This window comes from Coloeus monedula (genome assembly GCF_965178545.1).
Source record: "Coloeus monedula genome assembly, chromosome: 3".
In the NCBI taxonomy this organism is placed as follows: Eukaryota; Metazoa; Chordata; class Aves; order Passeriformes; family Corvidae; genus Coloeus; species Coloeus monedula.
Genome location: NC_138783.1, coordinates 99,848,985 through 99,871,794, shown reverse-complemented (window position 1 = coordinate 99,871,794; position 22,810 = coordinate 99,848,985). Strand labels below are relative to the sequence as shown.

The following is a 22,810-nucleotide window of genomic DNA, read 5'->3' as shown; positions in this document are numbered from 1 at the left end:
GGTGGAAAGAGAGGGCCCACCCTTTTGTGGAGCCACATTGTGCGATCCACAGGAGAGCTGATCTCAAATTTGTCTGTGAGGGGCTGGTCACCAGGCAGCCACACATGTTCTGTGCTGGAGCCCCTTTGCCACAGACAAATATTTCAGTCTTGCCCCTCAGTCCTTCTGTCAATTAATCAAACAATCAATCACAGCTACTGCAGGTTTTCACACTGGAGAGGATGGTCGGAGTCGATAGGTGGATGTGAAGACCTCACACATCCTACACATCCTAGATGATATCTGGTGCCACTCTGGACACCTAAAACAAGAACTGCAGGAGCTGATCATCTCAGTGGAGATGTGAGAAATACGGAGGATGGATGTGCATTCCACTTTGCTGCTTCAGAGGTTATCCTGGGCTGAATGTCCATCTCACAGTTTCTGAGTTTGGCACTTACACCAACTACTTCTGACAATTCCCTTCTTTCCCTGCACACACAGACTTACTTCTCTTAACATAAAATCCTCATGGCTTCAGCAGGGAGATAGGAGGCAGGAGCCTTGGGTTCAGTTCTTGCCTCTCCATCCAGTGGGCAAATGTAACCACTGCTAAGAAGGCTGCTTTCATCCCTGGACTAATGTATATGTTCATGAAGAATGAAAAAGCTTCAGTAAGAGAGGCAAAAAACTTCACAGTCTCATGAATGGGGCATTATCCTGAGAAAAAAATTGATCTTGGCAAAGGAACAACTCCTCCTGTCCTCTATGTTGTTGAAGCTTGAACAGTAAGAAGGCAGAATTCTAACATGGAGCCAGAAAAAGAGCAAATAAGGCAGTATATGTTACTGTGGTCTGTATGTACCAGGCCATCAGATGATCAAGCTGGTCCCTGGTTCTGGTCCCTCAACTGCTTGTCTTTTACAATTCATGAGCACTGAATATTTATTTGGTGGAAATAATGCTGGTAACTAGACTGTATCTTAGCTACTGACTTTGTTGCTGGCAAATTTGCATTCTGTGCAGAAGTACTATGTGAACAGAAAGAGCAGATGTGTTGAATTTTTGGGGGGTTCTTGGGTTATAACAAAAAAGCTGCAGCAAAGAGGCAGAATGGGTTGGGACTGAATGAGGAGAAAAATAGTGAAGTGAGAAAAGGAGGAGGGGATGGAGGTGGTAGTTACCTGCCCTACCTGGTTATTCTCATGCAGAAGGAAAACTGGTACTCCTGGAATGGTGCCTGTTTATCTGGAAGGAAGCAGTCTGACATGGATTTACTAAACAGGAGTTGCTGTAGCCATCAACTGTGCAGAGATTTCTATTGCCAAAACCTGGCTTGACAGAGAGAAAAGGAATTGTTTCATCTATGTTCCCGCAGGCTTGGAAAGAAGAGGTGCAGAGGAGATTATGATTCATTCCTTGTGTTCCTGTGACTAGTGCTTTGTAGTAGTGTTCCTTAAAAGTGAAGACATGGCCAAAACAGAACTCAGAGTCAATGTTAATTATCTATGATGTGGAAAATCTTCAGGCAGACTATTCATACCTTTGTTCTACCTCTAATCATGGTACCATTTGAATTAGTTAATTGGATAAATAAATATTATTTAAAAGGTGCTTAAATATCAGAGATTAAAAATCATGAATTAGAACAATAATCTAAATGATAATTGATCTCAAGCAGTGACTGCATAGAAGATGGCTAAATATTCTGGTTGGTGACAAATGGTTGTTAGATTTTAACTTCACTTACATGAAGCAAAGTACTGTGTGCAGGCTACAGCAAGGTCTAAAAATGTGATGAACATCCCAATATCCTAAATATGAGAGTATAAGCAGAAGCCTAAGTTTCCTATAGCAATTTAGGTACAAAATCTGCATCTCAAGGTGATTCAGGATAGCTAGCTGAGTTATCTTTAAATAGAAGTCTACAAATGTCCCTTTTAGGACAATGCTGCTTCTGGGTTGGCAGAAGGCCCACCAGAGCAGCAGCTAGCAAAGAAGGAGCTGCACTATGGTAACGTAGCAAGCTGCACTTAAATCAACACCTACAAGACCTGTATTGCAGGGACATTTACTTAACATTAAAACTGGATCCCAGCCCTACGAGATCCAAAGAGTTTCTAACCATGAGACCACTGTGAAAAAGGGAAGAGCTGGTGATGGCACATACTGTGCTTTTTTCCTGAATCTCACTACTGACCAGAGCCATTTTGGAGCCTTTGGTAGACTTTGTGTCCTCTCCCTCATCCCTGCAGCACAGTAGAGCTTAGGTGTCTCTCTCTCTTCCAGGCTTGGGGACTTCAAGAGTCTGGTTGTTCCCTGTACATCATTCAGAAATTTTGAATTCTAATGGTCACATGATCTGAGAGTTAGGTAAGTAAAATTTGTCTTTAGGCAAATTGCAACTCTGGTAATAATCCAAACATGAATATATTTTATAAATCATAAGGCTTCATAACCTTTCAATCTTTCCTGTTGGGAATCTTTAGAAGCAGAGAACTACAGTTCATCTCACTTTTTAATTATTTGGAATGGTCCTTTTGCATGGCACAATTATGGCAGCCACTCCTTTTACTGCATTTATCAAAGGAGAAACACTCAACTAGCATTTAATGCACTAGTCCTGCAGCACTCCACATCAAATTGTGCATGGCCACAGTCCAGTTCTCACTAGCAACTGTAGAAACAGCGAGCTTACTTCAAAAAGGCAAAAAGTTGTCTTTTAGATACATTCAGAAAGAAAAACAATATCATTGTTTGTAGTCAATACAAACAGATATGATTTTACATTTTAGGTATTACTCTCCCTAGTCATGAGACCAGCCAGTGAACCCTTCACTGGGAATGGTTCTCCTGAGAGTGAGATGCCTCTGTGGACATAATTTTGAGACAATAAAGCAGCTCTTCCTAGCTAATATAGTTGACTTTCTAGTTTCCTAAGCAATCTGCATGTTTTTTCTGTGTCCTTTACTGAATCTTTGTGGATTAAGAAAGACTGTTTAATTTGAAGGCTATGTAATATCAGCTGGCGACAAACATTGCTCTGAATGCTGTGCAAGCCAGGAACAAATCACCAGGCTTTGCAAATCCCCACAGAGAGCTGTGCACTGATTGTTCAGGCCGCACAATCATTTCTCAAATGAAACACTGCTGAAGTGCCAAATACTAACTCTCCCCAGTCTGGCTGTTACATATGGTAATGTCTTCCTAACCAGTTACCTGCTGTGGCTGGGGAAAGCCAGTAGGAACACTCAGATTATTTTAATCCTGACTATACAAGATAATTCTGAAAGATAGCAAGGGTTGAATCATTAACTGTGCTAAAACAGTGCTTATAATGTGCTCAAACTGAGACTATTAATTATGCTCAGAATACAGTAAGGTTAAAGGAGGGATGGAGAGTTAACCAAATGCTGCAGCTACAGGTCAGCAGTTCCTGTCTCATTCTGCCTAAGAGCCCTTAACTGCTTCAGGATACAGTTCTCACAGTCACATCCCAGCTCTAGATCGACTTCACTGGGAAGTCACTAGTTACTGGTGAGATGGTGAACATACTAGACTGATCTCTGAAATGCAGCAGCTATTTTTCTCAAAAGTCCTTCTTTCTGACATTTCATTAAGATAGTGTGAGGATCTGGAGAAGCAAAATGAACAGTCTCAAATACTGTCAAACAAGAAAGTTCCCACAGGAGAAGCCACCAAAAAAGGAGCTTAAGCACAGGTGGCAAACAGGAAGGCATTTATACCAAACCTAAGAGGAGGTGAAAGTAAGGAATGAACACACTGGACAAAATTCCACTGTGCAAACTGTGGGAAAAGTGCAGACAGCAACAACAGGAAGGTGCCAGGCCTGGTGAGGCAGATCTAGGTTACTATCTGGACAAAAACTCCCACCAAGGCAAACTGTGAGAAAGGAAGCAGCTTACACACATGCCACCCCGTGCATGCCTCATGGATACCCAGGACTTGGACTGTATAAAAGTGGAACCTCCAGAAGAACATCTGGGAACCCCCACCACTGAGCAGACAAGGGTGAAGAAGGTCCAGCAGGACACTGCAGGATTCCATGTGGTGCTGATATCTTTGCTTAATCTCTCTCTCACACTCTCTTTCTCTTCCCTGCCTGGCCACATCCCCCCTCCTTCCCCCCCATTTCTATCTCTCTCTACTTGACATTTACTGTTAAATAAAATCTGTACTACTGACTTTGGCATAAGGTCTCCTTTGCACCTTAATTCAAGCAGAGACAACTCAGTAACCAGATGCTAACAGATAGCAAGCCAAAAACCAATCAAAAAACTCAATGCAGCATTCCAGCAACACCATGTTTGCTGTGTCCTCCAGGAAGGAGCAATGCAAAATCCCACCTGCCACAAGTGGAGGCCTTCCACCAGAGATGCACTTTCTTATTTTGGATATAGTGTCTGTGAGATTGTGCTTAGTGGGCCACCACAGCAGACAGGAAACAAGATCACATTTGGAGCAGAGGAGCAGAACAGCTTGAGGGAATGATACAGCTTGTAGAAAATACACGTGGAGGAAGAGCTGCCCCTAAAGGAGCAAGAAGGCACATGGATGGAAACGGGCTGCTTGGTTTGGATGAATGGAGGATAGGCCAGGATATGTGAAGCACAGCTGCACCAGGGCAGCGCTGAATTCCTCTCAACACATTCTATTCCATTTCCCAGCTGTGCCATCACAAGTGATGACAGGTAGGTCTAAAGTTCAGACCCCCATGACCAAATGCAAACTACAGGAATTCCTACTACTTATTAAAGTTGCTGCATGCCTGATGACTCCTGGCTTGCTTTTTGGGCTTGTGTTTTGGGTTGTGTTAAGGGCACAGCAATCCATGCAAGGAGCTGAAGGCCGTGGGACTCCCAACACCAGCTTCTGAAATTAGTCACTTAACTTGAACTAGGATATTGCTGACATGTTCATTTTAGTTAGTATGTTGATCAGGATCAAGCCCATATTCTTTGCTACTACCTAGAATTTAGCCTCTGACAGAGCTTTAGGGTATATCTCATCCAATTAAATAGGGATGATTGAACCTGTCATTTTCAGTCTTTGATCTTAGCGCTGAGTTAAAGTACAACTGAAAAATATATACAAAAATTCTATCATAGGGGCTTTGCAACATCTAGTGTTAAAGTTTAATGATTATTGTAGACAGAATAACCTGGTTAGATAAATAATTTTTCTTATCTTTTTAGTTTTCTAAGGTGTTTATGATGCTGAAGAAGAAACATTTTTCTCTGAAAATAAAACAGCCAGCTTTCAAGGCTGATTCTCTGAAGTCCACTGAACTTTACTAACTCCCTTCTTAATATTACCTAACCCATAACTGAATTGGATATCCTAGATCTCTAGAACTCAGGCTTGAGTTATCCATAAAATTGAGAAAAGGAGACATAAAAATTATACAGATATTAAGTGAAATACTTCTCTAATTAATAAGATATCCAAGAAATGTTTCCAGTACTGTAAGTCAGTTTTATTTAAAAAATAGAGTCCAAACATTGTTTTTTATAAGGTGCAACATACACATTGTTTTCTACAATTAAAAAAAAAAAAAAAAAAAAACCAAAAAAACCAAAAAACAGAACCAAAGCAAAACTATAGTCATAAATATAGTGTCATTCCAACACGGAATCAGTGAGTCTCCTGTAATTCTTAAACACTTTTTCTGCTTCTTCAAAGCATAAGAATTAATAGTTAGTATCCTGGGACAGCCAATGGGTCTGTCTAATGTTATCCATTTCTGTACTTTATTATTAAATTTTCTGGTACAGATTGCTTCAAGTACACATCAGAAGCTGAATGTAACTGAACACAGTTCATGCAAAACAAAGGTACAATACTGAACCTGCATCATTCAAAGATTTTTATTCACCTGTTTAGTTTAGTTGGGCATTTTTCAAAGCCAACAGCTTGAACTGAGGTTGCATCAAGTCAGCAGTATATACTAAGATACTTACATAACTCAGATTGATAACGCTACATTACTATCTTGAGCTCTACAAATTCAAATAAATCGTTAAGCCTGAGATCTATGCCTCTTGGAGTCTATTCAGTACCTTCTGAGACAAATTTTGGAATACAGATGGAAAACAGCATGTGATAATGGGCTTGTTATGGGGAAATAAATTAAATCATTATATCATAACTGCATTTTTTGAGACAAGCATGTTATTAATTTATATTAAGGGTGTTCCCTTTCAGACACCAGTGGGAAGAGCAATAAAGGCTGTGGCATGGAGGAAGTTTTCTAATTAGCAAAGTCTGTCCTGTTTCAAAGCCCTCCATGTCATTCTAGCACCAGCCCCAGCCTTGATGATAACACCAAGCAGCTGAAGTTAGCCACGAGAGTGCCATTTCTAGACAGCCAGATAGCAGCCCCTGCTCTGAAGGGTTTAACGTATTTTGAACAGAAACTGGAACAAGGAGCAGCACTACATGGTTACATGCCCAAAGGTTTTTCCCTTGACACCTTAGGTATTTAAAACTTTCCATCTAGAAAGGAATGTGTTTGATAGAAGAGAGCTGTACACCCATTTATCTGCCTTTTACTTGGGTGATAGTCCAGGGTCAAACTGCACCCACAACAACTACATAAATCTCAATTCCTTCTGTTGTTTGTTGCAAACCACCATGTTGATTTTCTGGGTCCTGTTTTTAAGCCCCGAGGGCTCCTCCTAAGTGGGCTAATAAGGCAAGGCAACAAGCTATCACAGGGGTGACTGTTGGTGTCAGTTAATCAGCCCTCTGGTATTATCAGGACTTAACTACACAAGTTTATGCCCATGGATAACCACAGACTGAGTTTAACCTGATAATTCAAGTCAATATACATGTGAATTTGTATTCATAGCCACCTTAACCTCAGGCAACTCCACATCTTTTTCTCACAAAATGATAATGGTTTTCAGTGTTGATACACTATATTGGTTCCTGTTAGCAAACATGGAAAAGTAGAACATGGTCATACAGTTTTAATCCAAGAATGAGATTGCTCTCAAAATTCAGCCTATTTAGCTTAGTCTAAATCCCTTAAAATCTAGAAGTTATGGGTAGAAACTGACAATTGTATAAAGCTGTACTTGGATTTAGTGGGAATGAACTGATTTTATGATGGCATCTCAGTTCAAATGAGGAAATCTAGTGCTTATGGGCTTTGTTGTAGACTTGGTTGGTTTTTTATGAGTTTGGCTGCTGACAGCTTGACAGAAAAACATAAGAAATAACCACATTATGTTTTTTTTCCTATTTTCAGAAGAAAGGGGTTGCTCAGTTCCATAGTTTACATAGTTTTAACAATATCCCTTTAATAATGCATTGTACTGCAGCTGTTCAGTTAACAAAAAGTATACATGGGCTTTGGCCAGAGCTACGTATATTTATGTCAGTCTGGTGCAAACACCATTGTTAGGTGGAGTACTTAACAGATTAAAATTATCCCTTTACTTCCGTTTCTTTTACTTCAGCAATTCAGGCCATACTCCATGTGAATGTAGTGGGACACGTGCCAGAAGGAAGCAGGGTCACTGGAGATAAGAGAAGGAATTTGTGACATATAGCTTCGGCATCTAACTCAGGGTGCACCTGTGTCTCAGTTCAGGGACACAATAATCATGCACATTGCCTACATGATAGATCAACAGAATGGTTTTGGGCTGGAGTAAGCAACAGGCTGTTCTGGCATGAAAGGACACTGCTCATCTCTGTCCATGGGGACCATCTGAACACCACCAGTTATCTGTGTGAATTTGAACAAAAACACCAGAGGTCTTAGATGCCTAAATGAAGGCACCAGGAGGTCTGAAGGGGATTCAGGGCATTTAAGTTAGAATGCAACCTTTCTCAATCCGTAAATTTACGTCTATAAAGCAAACCCTGGGCAGTGTGAATTGTGTTACAGAGAGTACAATTTGGTATTCTGTTACTGATAGCAGTATTGACTAAAGGGTTGACCCTCTGTATCTCACATAGGACCAGAACAAGGGTTTAGGAAAATTTAGCATTTTTACCTGAGTGACTTAGAGGTCTTTACCAGAGCCTGTTAAATCCTGTGTTCTTGGTGCAAACAGATAAATACTTAAAGCTTTCCTGTGATCATTTGCATTCTCAGTCCCTCTGATTTCATCCAGCCACAGTGTTGTGGAGATAGATTCCACAGTCCTATGACTGACAGGTGCATAAAAAGTAGATCTCTTACGATTAAGTGTCTGTGACTGTTAAATTGATTTCAGCAATGTCTTGGCAGGTGCAGACAAATGCCAAGAAAGAGTAATAACAAAAAGGATCTAAGTGGAGAACCAAGAATCAATGCAGAACTTCATTCCTTTGTGAAAAATGGTGATGTACACAAGGGAAGACAGGTGACGGATTCAATCTCTTGTCACTAACACTGATGAGAGATGGATACCACTGTCCTTTTAGTGCTTTTGAAAACTATTTTATGGGCTTCTATGTTTTTTCCAGTTACCACAGCAAACCACAAAATACTAAATTTTACAGTACTTGTATGCAAAATTGCATAGAGAGATAATAAATTCTTACAAATAAATCCCATTTTAACATTAATAAGGGGAAGCTGGTTGACAGAAATGCTAAGCAGTATAAAATTCAAAAGACTAAAGCAGGGAGCAAGGGACACTACATTTTAAAGTGAGTTGAGATGTACTCTTACTCTTTTCTCTAGGACTTAACTCCAGTCTTGATTCATTAAACATTTACAAAATAAATGAAGATGACAAAATCTTTCATTTAAAAATACGGAAATTTTTGTCCATCATGAAAATGGTATAACCCAGTAGCAAATAAATAGTCATGATTCCAGTAACAAAAGCAACTGACATTACTCATCTACACTTTCCGGCTTGGAACACAAACCTTTATATCTCTTAGCAGTTTGTACATAAACAGTGTCTGCTACTCTTCACACCTGCCTCATGAGTTACTGTGACCTTGATGCCTCCCACTGGTGCTCCTGCCTCTTTGTCTTGAAGCACCGCATCGCTTACGCCCACCAGCACTCCAATTGAGCTGTTGGGAATCTCATTAAGGAAACACAGCTTGATGTCTGCAGCTGCTCAGAGCTTCTAAACTGCCTTCCTCATGAAATAAGTGCTGTCCTGCATCTACTCCCTCTTTCAGAGGCATATCAGGCCATTCCTCATATACATTACCTTTTTCTTTTTAAGCAAGATGAAACACCAAACACAGCCTTTGTGTTAATCTAGAAGGGATTCCTTTGGGGTAACTTTCTTCTTCTTTACCAGTCTAGTTAAACATGATAGATTCAGGGTCCTGGTTTGCCATTTGAGCCATATGTCTTAATACATCCTTTTTAGTTATGATACCCAGCAACCTCCTATAGGAGAAAAGGAAACGAAAGGTCAACAACCATCTCATATATCATCCAGGTTTTCTCCTTGTTCAGATGCAGGGACATTTTGTGAGTGCTTCCATACAGTACCGTCCATCTCATCTATTCCCCAGTTATTATCTTTTTATGAAAGTATTCTCACCTCATGTATTTCTACAACCCCAGCCATGATAATGAAGTGGAATACTTTGGCTTGTTACCTCTCTTTGTTGGGAACATGACTGAGTGAGGAGCTACAACAGCTAACACTTCATACAACAAAATAATAAGTTTCCTTAGGCTCAGGCTGCAGAGGACCAGCAGTCAAACCCAAAGCATCAGTGCTTGGTAATACACAAAGTAAGGATTTCTGAAATTCTCACTATCTGACAGCATAATTCCTTCAAATTTAAATGATAATTTCTCATTTATGAGAACCTAAATGAATTACATCTGTCAAGAAAGATGAGGCCTATGGGATGTCTGGCCCCAAGAGTCAAGAATTTCATAACCCTCAGTTTTCAAGGGCTTTTACTTCCAGTCCTTGAAGACCATTAGGCACTCAATTTTGAACCCATGTCTTTGTTAATAGTTTTTCAACCTTTAGTTTCACGTAAGATCTAAAACTCAAGATCTAGGCACCTTAAATCAGAATCTAAATCTGCATCCCAATAATGGTTCTTATTTTCTTAATGCTGAGAATACTGCATTGATAGTAACAACTGATGCAATATTTTTGAATAACAAAAAGGCTTTTTAACAGAAGAATAAATTCTAGTCTTCCACATTTGGAAATGAGGGCTCTGGTTTTGGCTGTCCTGCTATCACTAGATCCTGGGATGAGCCATGATGCTCCAATAGCTCAAATTTCATTGGAACTATGGGATGTTATTTCTAGTCCACATGGTGCAGTTTTTTATTCTCCTAATTTCATGTTTGCCCACCTCCTTCAGCTGTTATTTTAGGGCCTTTGGTTTATACACCTTTCCATTATCCAGCAAAGAAAGTTGAACAGATTAATTTTCCTCCAGTGACACCTTTATCACAGTCTTCACAAACATCTAATCTAGTTGGATGTCTCAAAACAGGCACATTCTTGGCAAACAATACTGCTTGCCAGATCTGCCTCTGTTGAAAACTGCATGATAGTGGAAGTCAGAACAGTTTATTTTGTATTTATCTAAATGAGAATACACTAAGGATTTGGGAGAACAGAATGAAATATAACACAATGCAAGCACCATTTTGGTTCCAAGTCTGACTTCTTTTGCTGCCCTGGAAAGACATAGGCGAGGTTCCCTTATTCATCCATTCACAAAGTAAGACAAAATTAAAATATTCACTTGACTGTCAACTACTCACCCACTGCGAGTGACCAGACACTGCCGGAGCCCAAGTTTTCGGAAAATATCTACCACAGTCTCCATTGGTGTGTGGTCAGTGACAGTGAAAGGGCTCAGGTTGAGAATACGCCGCAGTTTCAGGGGATGGGGACTGTTGGGTGGCAGCTCTGGGGGGTCTTCGGTGAAGTACACGATGGAGTTGCTCACCACACCATCCTGACGCTGTCTTGCATTCTCTGTGCAACATAAAGATTGGTGTAGATAGTGAATTAAGCTTGATAATAAAAAAATTCTTCCTTTGGAAAGCAAGGTTTGTTTTTGTCTTCAACGTACTGAAGTCACAGAAATTCGGACTACTGGAGAAACTTGAATTTCCTTGAGACATTGCTCCCTCAAAGCAAATGTAAGTGATATTTTTACAGACACATACTTTTCCTTGGTTGGGATAGTGCTTTTCTGAATAAATATGCAGCTCACTGCATTCACAAACTTCACTAATCCAATTTCTGTCAAATTCAAATGACTGTATGTAATTTCCTCCATAGTGAGAAACACAACAGAAACTTTATTACATGGCTGAAGGAGTGGAGTCAACAGCTGTGTAAGATCCCAGCTGGCTTGGAGCAAAACATTTCAGTGGAGTTGGGAAAATGTGGACATGGTGAATGGATTTATGAACACAAAGCTGGGGAAAGACAAATTCACATTCCAGGGATCCAGGGGCAGTGTGGATGTTGTTCTAGACCAGCACACCTCTCTGGTACGCAGGGTAAATTTTGTGGGCTTACACTTAATGCCTTAAATAGTTTGTATATCTAGATTTTTAAAAGGAAAAAGAAATTAGCTTCCTACTAATAGTAATTCAATATAGTAAAAGGAGGAAAAAATATAGGGGTAAACAGCACATATGTGACCACTTTCAAAAGTTCAAAAGCTATCATTAATACTTTGATCAAACTACAAAGTGAACATCACACTACATCTGGAGTTTACATGATCAGCATAAGTCCTTCACTTAAAGTATGCTCCAAGAAGAACACTTACCATTGGAGTAGTTCATTTTCTTTGTAGTGTTTACCTCATCTCTACTCAACACTACAGGGCATAAACATTATATGAGACACATTTCCAAATGACAGACAACTTTCCTCTCCCCCGAATGAACATATAATGTGTTTGGCTCTGAAGGTTTAACTTTTTTTTTTTTTTAAATAAATTCTTGGAAATAGTTAAATTATTACCTTCAATTAACATAGGTTGCTTCTGTTCTTGAGAGGTATAGCAACTCATACTCAAAGCATATGTAAATATTCTTGGAACTCTCTGCCATCAATCAGAGTGCAGAAACCTGCTCCTGTGACTTGTAATGTGTAGATAATGATGGCTTCCAACATGTTCCAGCTGCAATTTCTTTTTACATTTAATGATCATTGTCTTGTAATATTTCTGGAACTGGAGCAGTGCTGGCTCAAACCTAATATCAGTACAGTATATGATTCTCAACCTTCTCACCCCACATATTACAGGCCCTATTGCAATTTACAGGAACGATGTTAGTTTTGTCTCAGCTTGCTTCAATTTATGCATCTAATTTCAAGTGTGAATATGCCTGCATAGTTCTTTGATATATATGATCTGTGCTAAGAGGTAACATTAATCAAACTGAAGGTAACTCCCCCCCTTTGATAAAAACCTTTGACAGCTAGGTATTTCCTTCCCAAAGCTGCACCCTAAGAAATAGGGCCAAGCATTTTGGTTACCACATTGCTGTTCCCAAGGCAGCAATGACCCTGAACAACAGTGATTAGCCAAAACCATGATTTCACTCTTCCATGTCAAACACCTCCCTAGAGAAATTTGAATGATGTAGTACTACAGAGTAAATTCAGTGGCATCAGCAAAATGGTGGATTTTATATGCAGTCTCACTGGATGGGGGAGTGAGAGTAAAGGTGCAACAGAAGAGCAGATAATTTCTGCAGTCAGTGGGTAAGAAAAACAGATACAGATTAACAGAAAGAGCAAAGCAAATGGATGACAACGTCTGGTTTTACAGAGTAATCTATGTAGAAGGCTCTTGTCATAGCTAGAGAGTGAATTAATTCTCCCAAATGTGAAACAGCCTCTCATATTCAGGGGTTCACATTTCACAGCCTGTATCAACTATGTTGATCTCTCAATTCCACACTGGAAAAAGCATATCATACAGGCCACCTGGCTATTGTCCAAGGCTCTGCCTTTTGCATGGTGCCTCTGGAGCTAGCTAAATTTAAGAAAAGCTTTAAAATGTCAAAAACTCCCCTCTGTAAGATCGTAAAGTAGGTGTCATCTAAAATGTAGACACCTCTTCCCAGAGGGTGACTCTGCCACCTCACCTGCCTACCTACTCAACAAGGACGAGTGGAAGGACACAATGCTCCTGAGGATGCTTCTGAGCAATTGGAAATGGCATTGCCATTCACTTTACAGGTAATTGATGCATTTCTAGAGCATGCTCAGTGCTCCACTCATTAAGGAAGAAATTATGTAGGGTAAATCATGAGGCAGATAGCTGTGTGGGAACAGGTATTTGATGCAAGATTCAGCAGCTATTGACTTCATCCAAGAAGGCAGATGTGTGAGAGAATTGGAGTACTTCCCCAGAGTATTCCCTGGACCACCATACTGCTGATGCACAATTAATTGGGCCTGAGAAAGGAGCTGAAATTCTTGGTTGAAACCATGTCTCTATGAAGTGCAAAGTGCTCTTATGTAGAGGTACCAGAGCTAGTTCAAACTGAGGAGGCCTTCTGCAGGGCACAATGCCATGAAAAAAGAGATACTGGTGAAAGAAGAGATACTGGAGTGGGCCTGACTCTGCTTTTCATAAGATCTCATTCCCTGGCTAAAGTGCTGCACAGATGGGGCTTATGCTGTTCAGAGATGTAACTCCAGTACCTCTGTCAGGCTGAGCAGGTGAACCTGAACAGTTGAATAAGAGATGCTTCACCATGTGTGATGTTTATCCCTTGGTAAGTAATTTTATGGCTTGAGGAGACTTGGTGTATGATCACAACCATGAAGCAAGATGAGGTAGCGGTTCAGAACACATTAGCTACCCTTGTGGTAATGCTGAGCAATAACAACTTCTGAAATTAAGGCAAAGCAACTTCAGAGAAAGAGGACTAGCAATCAAAAGGTTGCTAGCATGGTTTGCCCTGCCCTGTACTGGAACCATATACTGTGTCTTTCAAAACCAAGTCGAGAGTTTAAGTCAAAAGGACACAAACCATACTGGAAAGTTGAACCATTTATCATAGTGTCAGCACAGAATGACAGCACTCACACTCAGCCCAAGGGGAAAAGGGCCACCAAAGGTCACTGATGGCTGAGGATTTTAGGAAAACTTACATAACAAAATAACAATTTGATTTTAAATCTAAGTTCTGTCTCATTTCCTATGAAAGATGCTCCTAATTAGAACTGATCAGGAGACAGTACCTTTTGCTCTGAAAAATGCAGTTGTCAAAGAAACAATTTTTGAACAGGAAAGCATTTTGATCTAAATGTTTACTGAGTTTAATTTTAACTGGTTTCTTTGTTATCAGTTCATAGCTGGACACTTCCTCACATCTTCTGGCAAGACCATTCAGCCACACTGCCATTTACGACCTGAATCAAAAGACTCAGTTCCTCAAAGTTCTTTGACTGGCTTCAAGCAGCCTCTGATCTTTCTGATTTTAAAGTGAGGGCTCTGCATCTTCAGTCCATGCAATTTTCCCACTGACATACCTTCCTGAAAAGGAGGTGCAAAAGACTATTAACTTTGGAAGGCATCAAGTGTTAAAGCCATGACATGGCATGGGCAGTGTAAAAGACAGACCCAGGGTAGGCTAAATATATCTAAAACATGTGCTTTAAAGACCACTGTTTTTTCAATTTTTTGTTTTAGCTTTGTGGGAAGTGAGCTGGAAATTGACCTTCAAAAATGACCTAGATTTTCCATTTATTAATTTTCTTGTCTGAAAAATACATGAATTTCCATCCAAGACAACAGCTTTTTAAAGTGCCTGAATAACAGGGATGAAACAAGACCATGCAGAGAAGAATAATTTCAAGTCAAGGAGATTTGGATATACCAGACATTCCACTCCCCTGCAAAGTACAAGGCAACCGTGTCCAGGTGGCATCTTGCCTGCCTGCCCAGCTGGCCCTCAACACCACAGAAGTGCCAGAACTGGGAATAGACAATGGGCCAGCCTTGCAGGCCTCGGCAGTTCTGGATGCCCTGAGTCCAGAAAAGGTGGGAACACTTGCTTTCATCCAATATACCTGTTCTTCAATCCCCACTTAGTCATCAGATCAACCAGGAAAGGACATGACAGTCAAAATCTTTAATTATCTGGATTCGGATTCTCAGGCAACCAGCGAGCTCTCCACTGGATGCCAGACAAAATTCAGCCATTTTTACCAAAAAACACTGTCCCCTGAAAAGCTTTCCACCTGTAGCACTAAAAGGCTGCATGTGAGGAAAAACTGAGACAGAGCAACAGAAAGAAGCACAGGGTATTTCATCACTGGGTGACAAAAGTTCATGACTGCCCCAGCCACCTCTGGCAGCCCATGGAGACTGAAAGAAGCTGAGCACTGCGCTGGCTTTTGATCTGGTTCTGACAAAAACTCTGGCCCTATGAGCTGAGTTTCTCTCTATTGTCTCTAGAAGAATTTTATTTTACTGTTTTGAGTAAAATAAAACCCACAAGGGTCAAGCCCACAAAATGCTACCAGGTGGTATGATGGAATAGAAAAGCTTCCAGGTCCTAGCAACCAGTAAAAGTCATATTTGAAGAAAAAGTCAGATTTAGTTCTTGTTTATCCATTCTTCAAGGTGAGTAACACTGCTAATCTCCTATCTTATAAAAACTCCTTTCAAAATCAAACGTTTGCACACTGATACTCTACTTACTTATTGCAAGGATCAGCTCTCGTCTCTGTGCAAACCCAATGAGTCTCTCCGAGTCTTTTGAAACCACCACTGGAAAGCCATTGTAATCAGTCTCTTTGATAAGGGTCTCAACATCCTCCACCGTCATGCTGTCCTGTGTCAGAACAGAGAGAGGAGCTTCGCCGCGCCTGGGTCTCATCACGTCAGTTGCCAGGGTTCGGTGGGTGAACTCATCCTTCACATCCAGGAAGGGGTAGCCATTCAGATGAATGTGAGCTTCATAGATCCCTTCTTTTCCAAAGGCATCTGCCACCCACTTGCTTGTGACAGCTGCAGCCATAAGAGGTACAATGTACTCCAGGCCTCCAGTTAGCTCGAACATAATCACCACCAGAGAGACTGTCATTCGAGTAACACCGCCTGCCAACAAGGAAAAGACTCAAGTTTCTCTCGGTGCTGGTATACGTACTAAGCAACTCATTTATAATTTTGAGCCTTACACTCAAAAAAGCATGTAATTATTTATGCTGAGTATTTTGTCCTTATACTTTTAGCCTTATTTCACTGAAGAAAGGTATTTTTCATCTACTGCAATTTTCATCAAAAAGGTTGAGTGAACTTGCTCATGCCAAAGTTGCTAATATTGAAAAGCAAACAATGAACGCTAAAAGACAGAGCTTTAAAACCAGAAAGGAGACCAAAAAAAAAAAAATCAGCTTTAATGGATACTTGAGAAAGTAAAATTGAACCCTGCCATTTAGCCCTCTAAAATGACTCCAAGAATCAGTTAAGTACCACGGCTGAGGCAGGTAGGAGCGTGGAGAAGTGGCCTTCACGCCAGCCTATTTATTGCAGTCATACTGAAGAGAAAGCTGAGCATTATCTTTGGGCAAAACATGGTTACAACATCCTACCTTAAAACAGCTTAGGGCCACTGCAAGAGCTGTATTATAGCTTAAACCCTTGCTTTTGATATCACTATAGTAATATAGTTTGAACTGTGTACAGCTTGGTTTGAGGCCATCCCGGCACGCAGCCATAGGCAGGGTTGTAGCTGTATTTTTCAATCTATTCTTTCCATATTAATTTCATAAGCAAGCTCCTTGCTCCTTTCGTTTACATTAAAGGATAAAAATAATCACATAACTGAGGACAAGTGTGTATATATCTCTGAATTATTAGGTAACATTTCTTTGCCTCTGTTCAAAAGGTAAATGTAATAAATCTGCTATTTTTAGGTCTCAAAATACAGCACCATTTTAGATGAGAAAAATCAGAAACAGGTCATTAAAAGATGCTTTTCATCTAACAGCATATAGAAATATTAGATTGTTGATTACTTAACACTATAATCCAGATACGAATTTCATCTGAGGAATGCCTTAAACTTCTGACTGCGAAAAGCTGAGAGCAAATACCAGAGTAAGGATCATTTAATACTTACTCCATATCTCTTACTTTAGGCAAGATAGGTTTTGGTACTAAACAGCCTAAGTACAAGCTGTGACCATTCTACTGTATGTCTCACCATACTATTAAAAACTACCGCACCTTAATTTGGACCTTTTAAAAGAGGAAGAAATTGCAGCTCACATTGAGTCCTGTGTGCAGTTTGGGGCACCACAATATGAAAAAGACATAAAGCTATTAGAAACTGCCCAAAGGAGGGACACGAGGATGATGAAGTGTCTGAAGGGGAAGCCTTTTGAGGAGTGGCTGAGGTCACTTGTTCTGTTCAGCCTGGAGGGGACTAAGGGGAGACCTCATTGTGGTCTACAACATTCTCACAAGGGGAAGCAGAGGGGCAGGCACTGATCTCTTCACTCTGGTGACCAGTAACAGGACCCAAGGAAATGGCATAAAGCTGAGTCAGGGAGGTTTAGGTATATCAGGAAAAAGTTCTTTACCCAGAGGGTGGTTGGGCACTGGAACAGGTTACCCAGGGAAGTGGTCACAGCACCAAGCCTGACAGAGTTCAAGAGGCATTTGGACAATGCTCTCAGGCCCATGGTGTGATTTTTGAGGTGTTCTGTTCATGGTTAGGATTTGGACTTGATGGTCCTGATGGGTCCCTTCCAACTCAGCATATTCTATGCTTCTATAATTCTATGCTGACTCGCAGATCAACTGCAACATCAGAGCCAAATTTTGGTGTATTACTTCTTTTATGAACATTAAGATAAGAGGAAGTGCTTTACTTGTTTGGACAGTAAGATTCATCCTAGCTTTTATTAATGTGTCTACACTGCTATGGGTGTTCAAATCCAAAGGGATGATCCAGATTGCCTTTACAATCTCTAGATAAAAACAGGCCCTTCTAAGGCCAAATTCATCTGTTCATTTGCCTGGTTTAAGATGTGTATTTCCAGATAATACAGATCTTTCCCATGCCTCATTTTTCTATTTTGGCTGTGAGGGGTATCAAGACAGTTAAGCTCAGGTGTTCATATCTACATTACAGACATTAAATTTTCAAGCAAATCCCACCCTTCCTTCCTCTATATTGATTGCACAAATGATCCTGCTTTTCCAATATGAGCATCCAAATCTGAATTTCCAGCTCTTCCTGAAGTACATCTTTCATTTCAAACCTACCCAATGACATTAATCACGTATTATGCCTCTCCACTATTTTTTCATCCAGTGATGATGATATCAATAACAGCAACAAAAGGAGATAGAATATGCAAGTACACAAGGGGAAAGATATGATCAGGTAAAAACATGTTCAGATGGTATGCTTGTAACATTCTTGTTGCATCTATGGCTAGAAATTTGATATGTGAGGTATTATTCAATGGTCTTGCTTTAATAGTTAACAGATCATTGCTGTTATATTCAATAAATCCTATTGATTGAGTGTAATCCAGTATTGGCCTATGATCAAAATGAAAACCAAAATACAGCTCAGTTGATCATAGCGTGACACACAGACAAAATAAGACCCAGAATTTTTACCTCTGTGTAGCTTAAAATTAAATTGAAGAACCGGGATGTTTTTCCCCTGCACTGAGAGAGAGCGCAGTCTAAATAAGTAGGTAGCTTCAGTCCAGTTACAGTGAATTTCATTACATCAAATGAAAAAAATGCAAGTAAAAATACTCCTGCTTGGAAACCTGCAGCCTAACTTCAATTGTTTTCTTTCCTTTTCTGTGCTTTTTGGCAGATTACAAGCAGTAGGCATCAATGACTGCAAACCTTTCTGTTGCTGACTACCTGGCAGATCACTGGAGCAACCAGTAGAAGGAGTTGCCCATTCTTTAGCCCATCACATTTTGATTTCAACCTCTGTTGCACCCAGAAATGCCAAAACAGCAGCTAACACAAACACAGGGCCCTCCTAAGCATGTCCCCAAACATCAGTGTTGGTGACACACAAACCAGTGACCAGCAGAGACCGTACCCAAGCAAGCTGCTGCTCCCACCATAGCATAAAGCCCTGGTGTGACACAGTCTGCCCCAGGTCTGCACCAGTTCCTGAAGATGATCCAGTCATGATGGTGATATGCCAGCTGCTCCACTCCAATCCCAACCATCCTGCCAGCCATGGCTCCAACAGCCATGCTAGGAATAAAAAGGCCTGAAGGGATCTGGAATGAAATGCAGACACATGAACACCTTGACAAAAATGACCAGTATCAAACAATTTTTACTAACAGTATGAGAACCAAGTTTCCATAGCCTCATGGCAGCCTACAGTGCTGATCCCCATGCTCTGACACAGTTTTCTGCAGTGACTGAGTTTATATGGCTACGTGTGTATTAACAGCTTTATAAAATGTTAGTGCAGTTTTTAAAGAAATTTTGAATCTCACCTGCTGCTTCCCACTGAATTAGGGAGCTAAATGCTGTTTCTGAATAATAGTTTGCTTTTGAAGTCAAGATGTTCCTGGCTTTGCCTTTATTGCTTTCTCAGCAGGAAGTCAGGAGCTGCTGATGGTTCTGTCATAGGCTTAACTAAAAATAATATCGTGATTTCACCCTCTATCAGATGGAGCACTTTATGGTTTTATTACTACTTTTTTCAGGCTAAATCAGACCAGATTTTAAATTAAATGTCAAATGAAGAATAAAAATTCAGAGAAAGGATACTGACTGCTCAGAGGCAGCTAATTCTCCATCTCAGTTTACAATATATTTTCCAAGAAGCTCTACGAATCATTACTTTGACGTCTGCTATACAGACAAGTCACAAATCAATAGAAAACAGTATTGAAATGAGAAGGGAGAGAAAAAAAGAGAATGAAAATTTACTTTGCCTTGGCTAAGTGCATTTCCTCTTAGATGTCAAGTGAACCAGCAAGCTGGAGATATACTCCTGCTGGAGAAGACAATTCAGATCTGTGACAAGGCCTTGCATGGAGCTTTGGTTGTTTTCAGAGAGGAAAGCCTATCATATCTTTTTCAGTCTGAAAATGTAGCTTGAGCTTCCTAGAGAACTCAACTAATCACCTCATCAGCATGGCCCAGAGACACTAGGGCTGATAACAGCAGATGCTACAGCCCCCACCATATAGTGTTAACATTGCTGATGAAGTTCGATTGAGTCTTCTAGATTAAGAGGGTAAAGCTATTTTGTCTGTTCTTTTACAGACTGGTTGAAACTGGTAATTCCTCCTAACAGATTTTAAATATATAGGATAAATAAAGAATCACATTTCAAATAAAGAAGCAAAGCTTTTAATGAACAAGCATAAGAATGGACTGTCAGCCATAAATCAGTTTCTAGAGTGAAAGGCTAAAAATGGATCGTCAGTTCAAGTGTAGCATTTAAGAGAAAGATGAGATACTTTAGTTCAGAGCATGGTATAAAATATAGTGTATAACTACAAAAAACTTCTCATTGTCTGCAGACATCAGATCCAGAAATAAATGCTCAGATAATGGGAGCTGTAGACAGACAGAACCTGTTTTTTATGTGCTCTATTAATCAGATATATAGAGCTCACCACAAACAGCTTGGTATATACTGAAAGCTTGGATAAATTGTTCTTGGACCTTTCATCACTCATTTAAGGGGAGAAGGAGTTGTTGAAGGAAAAAGCTGCAAATCCAGAATATTCAAATGACACATCAGTTAGTCTTCTCATTCATTCCTCTTTTTTTTCCAAGCAACAGTGCTTAAAAAGATTCAAAAAATAGACCTTTTCACCCACTTCTATATTTTTGTGACGCTCTAAATGTGTAAAATAGTAAATTTAAAATTATTACTTCCTTGAGCATAGCTACCTTGAGGCACATTAAGACATTAATCCAACGTGACAAACAACAATGTAAATAGCCCATGTCCATGAGAGAGCTAAGAAACAGCTGCAGTGGGAATCATCTTGAAATTGCTTATTGGCAAGAGCGGGTTTAAATTCCCATACAGATTTCTTTTTCACTTAACAAAACCACAGATGAAAAGCAGGGCTCATCCCTGTGCTGCCACAGGGGCCCACAAGGCAAGGTGCTTACAGGTGAGCCAGCAGCATCTCAGTGACAGCCCTGTGGCTGGGGCAGGTCAGAGGCAGGCAAGCCCTGCCAGAGAGAGCAGCTGCCCATGGCAACCCATCTGTGCCTTGGGCTCGCGACTGCTCCTGCGCCCGTGCCCGATTTACCTTCATGCCAAAAGTGAAGATCGTGATGACAATTTTGAACACCAAAGCCAAGGCCAGCTGCCACATGGCAGAGTAGACTCCGGGGCCAGCAGGTCTGTCGGGAATGTCATCCACTGGGCGGGTCATGTTCGGGTCATTGATGTAGTCGCAGAGCTGCGAGGACTCCAGGGCACCGCAGTCATTGAAGAGCTCGGAGATCAGCTCGCTGGTGCTCCTGCGGGTGTAGGGGTTGGGGTAGGCGATGATGGCAGTGATAGCTGTTATCACGATCACCTCCAGCACTGGGTATTTCCCAAGTCTGGTGGTTTTTCGCCTCCTGCACCAGGCAATGTTGCATCGGATAAAGAGGGTCCCCCAGAGGCCCCCAAAGACACCGAGCAGGATGAAGGGGAAGAGCTCGGCCATGTACCAGGGGGTGTGGTACTCCACGTAGAACAGGACCAGCCGGCTGTTTCCAAAAGGATTGATGGACCTCAGTGTGAAGGCAGCCACAAGAGCAGCAAAAAATGACCTCCAGAGGGTTTTCAGAGGAAAGTAGTAGCTGACCTAAAACCAAGCAAAGACCAGAAACATTTCACTGGGTGTGACAGAGGGTGCTTCCTTTAGCTACCATCACCATCTTTTTCATTTGACTTTACTGCGAGCACTAGCCCTTACCACAGCCAGAACATGTTCACAAAGGTATCAGAAAAGGCATTTTCAGATTTCAGAAAAGGAGTAGCAACTAGTTTAAAATCAATAAATTTAAATCCAGAGGTGCTGTCTAGAGAGTACAAGAAATGCCTGACAGCTTGATCCATGCATTAGCAAGCTGAAGGCCGGAGAAACCTCAGCACAGGGATGTATTTCCATATTATTCATCTAATTTGTTTCCAGAAAGCCAGTGCCCTTCTACTATTCAGATTAAGCTAAAATATCTGGTTATTTCTTATTACTAGAAATCACAGATCATTTTTTAGAAGAAAAATAGGCATATAAATATTTGAAAAATAATGAGTCATCTTGGAGAAAAGTATCAAATTAAAATACATTTATTGAAGCAAGTGAACTGCCAGGTCTTACCTCTTCCAGACTAAAAAGCACACCTCCGATTGGAGCCCCAAATGCAACAGAAACTCCTGCAGCAGCTGCAGCTGAAAGGACCTAGAAAGCAAATGTTTACATACAAGGCATGAGTAGTTTGAAACCCCAAGTATCCAGACAAGGAAATTAGAAATTTATAAGCCAACCTCACCTCTCTTCTCTTTCCTTCATTCTTGCTGTACTTTGAGAAGAGGCTGCTGAAGAAGTTTCCACAGCAACAGGCCACATGGACTAATGGGCCCTCTTTCCCAAGGCTGAGGCCTGAAGACACCACCAGAACCAAGGTGACTGTTTTGATTAAAAGTGTCCATTTTCCCAGGTAGCCCCTAATAATGAACCCACTCAAGATGGTTTTTATCTGGAAAGCAGGAAGAACATGTTGAACAGATGAAGAAACCTTTTCTACTCTGAACTTTCAAATGGAGTTAAAACTCCAGCAGAGTTTAAAAAGTTGCAGACTGCTTGAAAAGAGACAGTGATGGAGAGAAAGAAACTGTAGGTAGGGCAGCTTT

General features: G+C 40.7%; 1 protein-coding gene across 2 annotated transcripts in view; it reads right to left on the bottom strand.

Moving 5' to 3' along the window:
- Positions 1-8,314: 8,314 nt before the first annotated feature.
- Positions 8,315-22,810, bottom strand: part of CLCN4 (chloride voltage-gated channel 4) — a 41,266-nt gene continuing 26,770 nt past the window's right edge. For both annotated transcript variants that reach the window (XM_082277529.1, XM_082277530.1), the window contains exons 6-12: positions 22,450-22,656; positions 22,278-22,358; positions 21,216-21,761; positions 19,019-19,205; positions 15,637-16,035; positions 10,712-10,928; positions 8,315-9,355 (exon numbers count right to left, since the gene is read on the bottom strand). In XM_082277529.1, the coding sequence (XP_082133655.1) occupies positions 9,265-9,355; positions 10,712-10,928; positions 15,637-16,035; positions 19,019-19,205; positions 21,216-21,761; positions 22,278-22,358; positions 22,450-22,656 (1,728 nt within the window). In that variant the 3' untranslated portion in view covers positions 8,315-9,264. The remainder of the gene's footprint in view (positions 9,356-10,711; positions 10,929-15,636; positions 16,036-19,018; positions 19,206-21,215; positions 21,762-22,277; positions 22,359-22,449; positions 22,657-22,810) is intronic.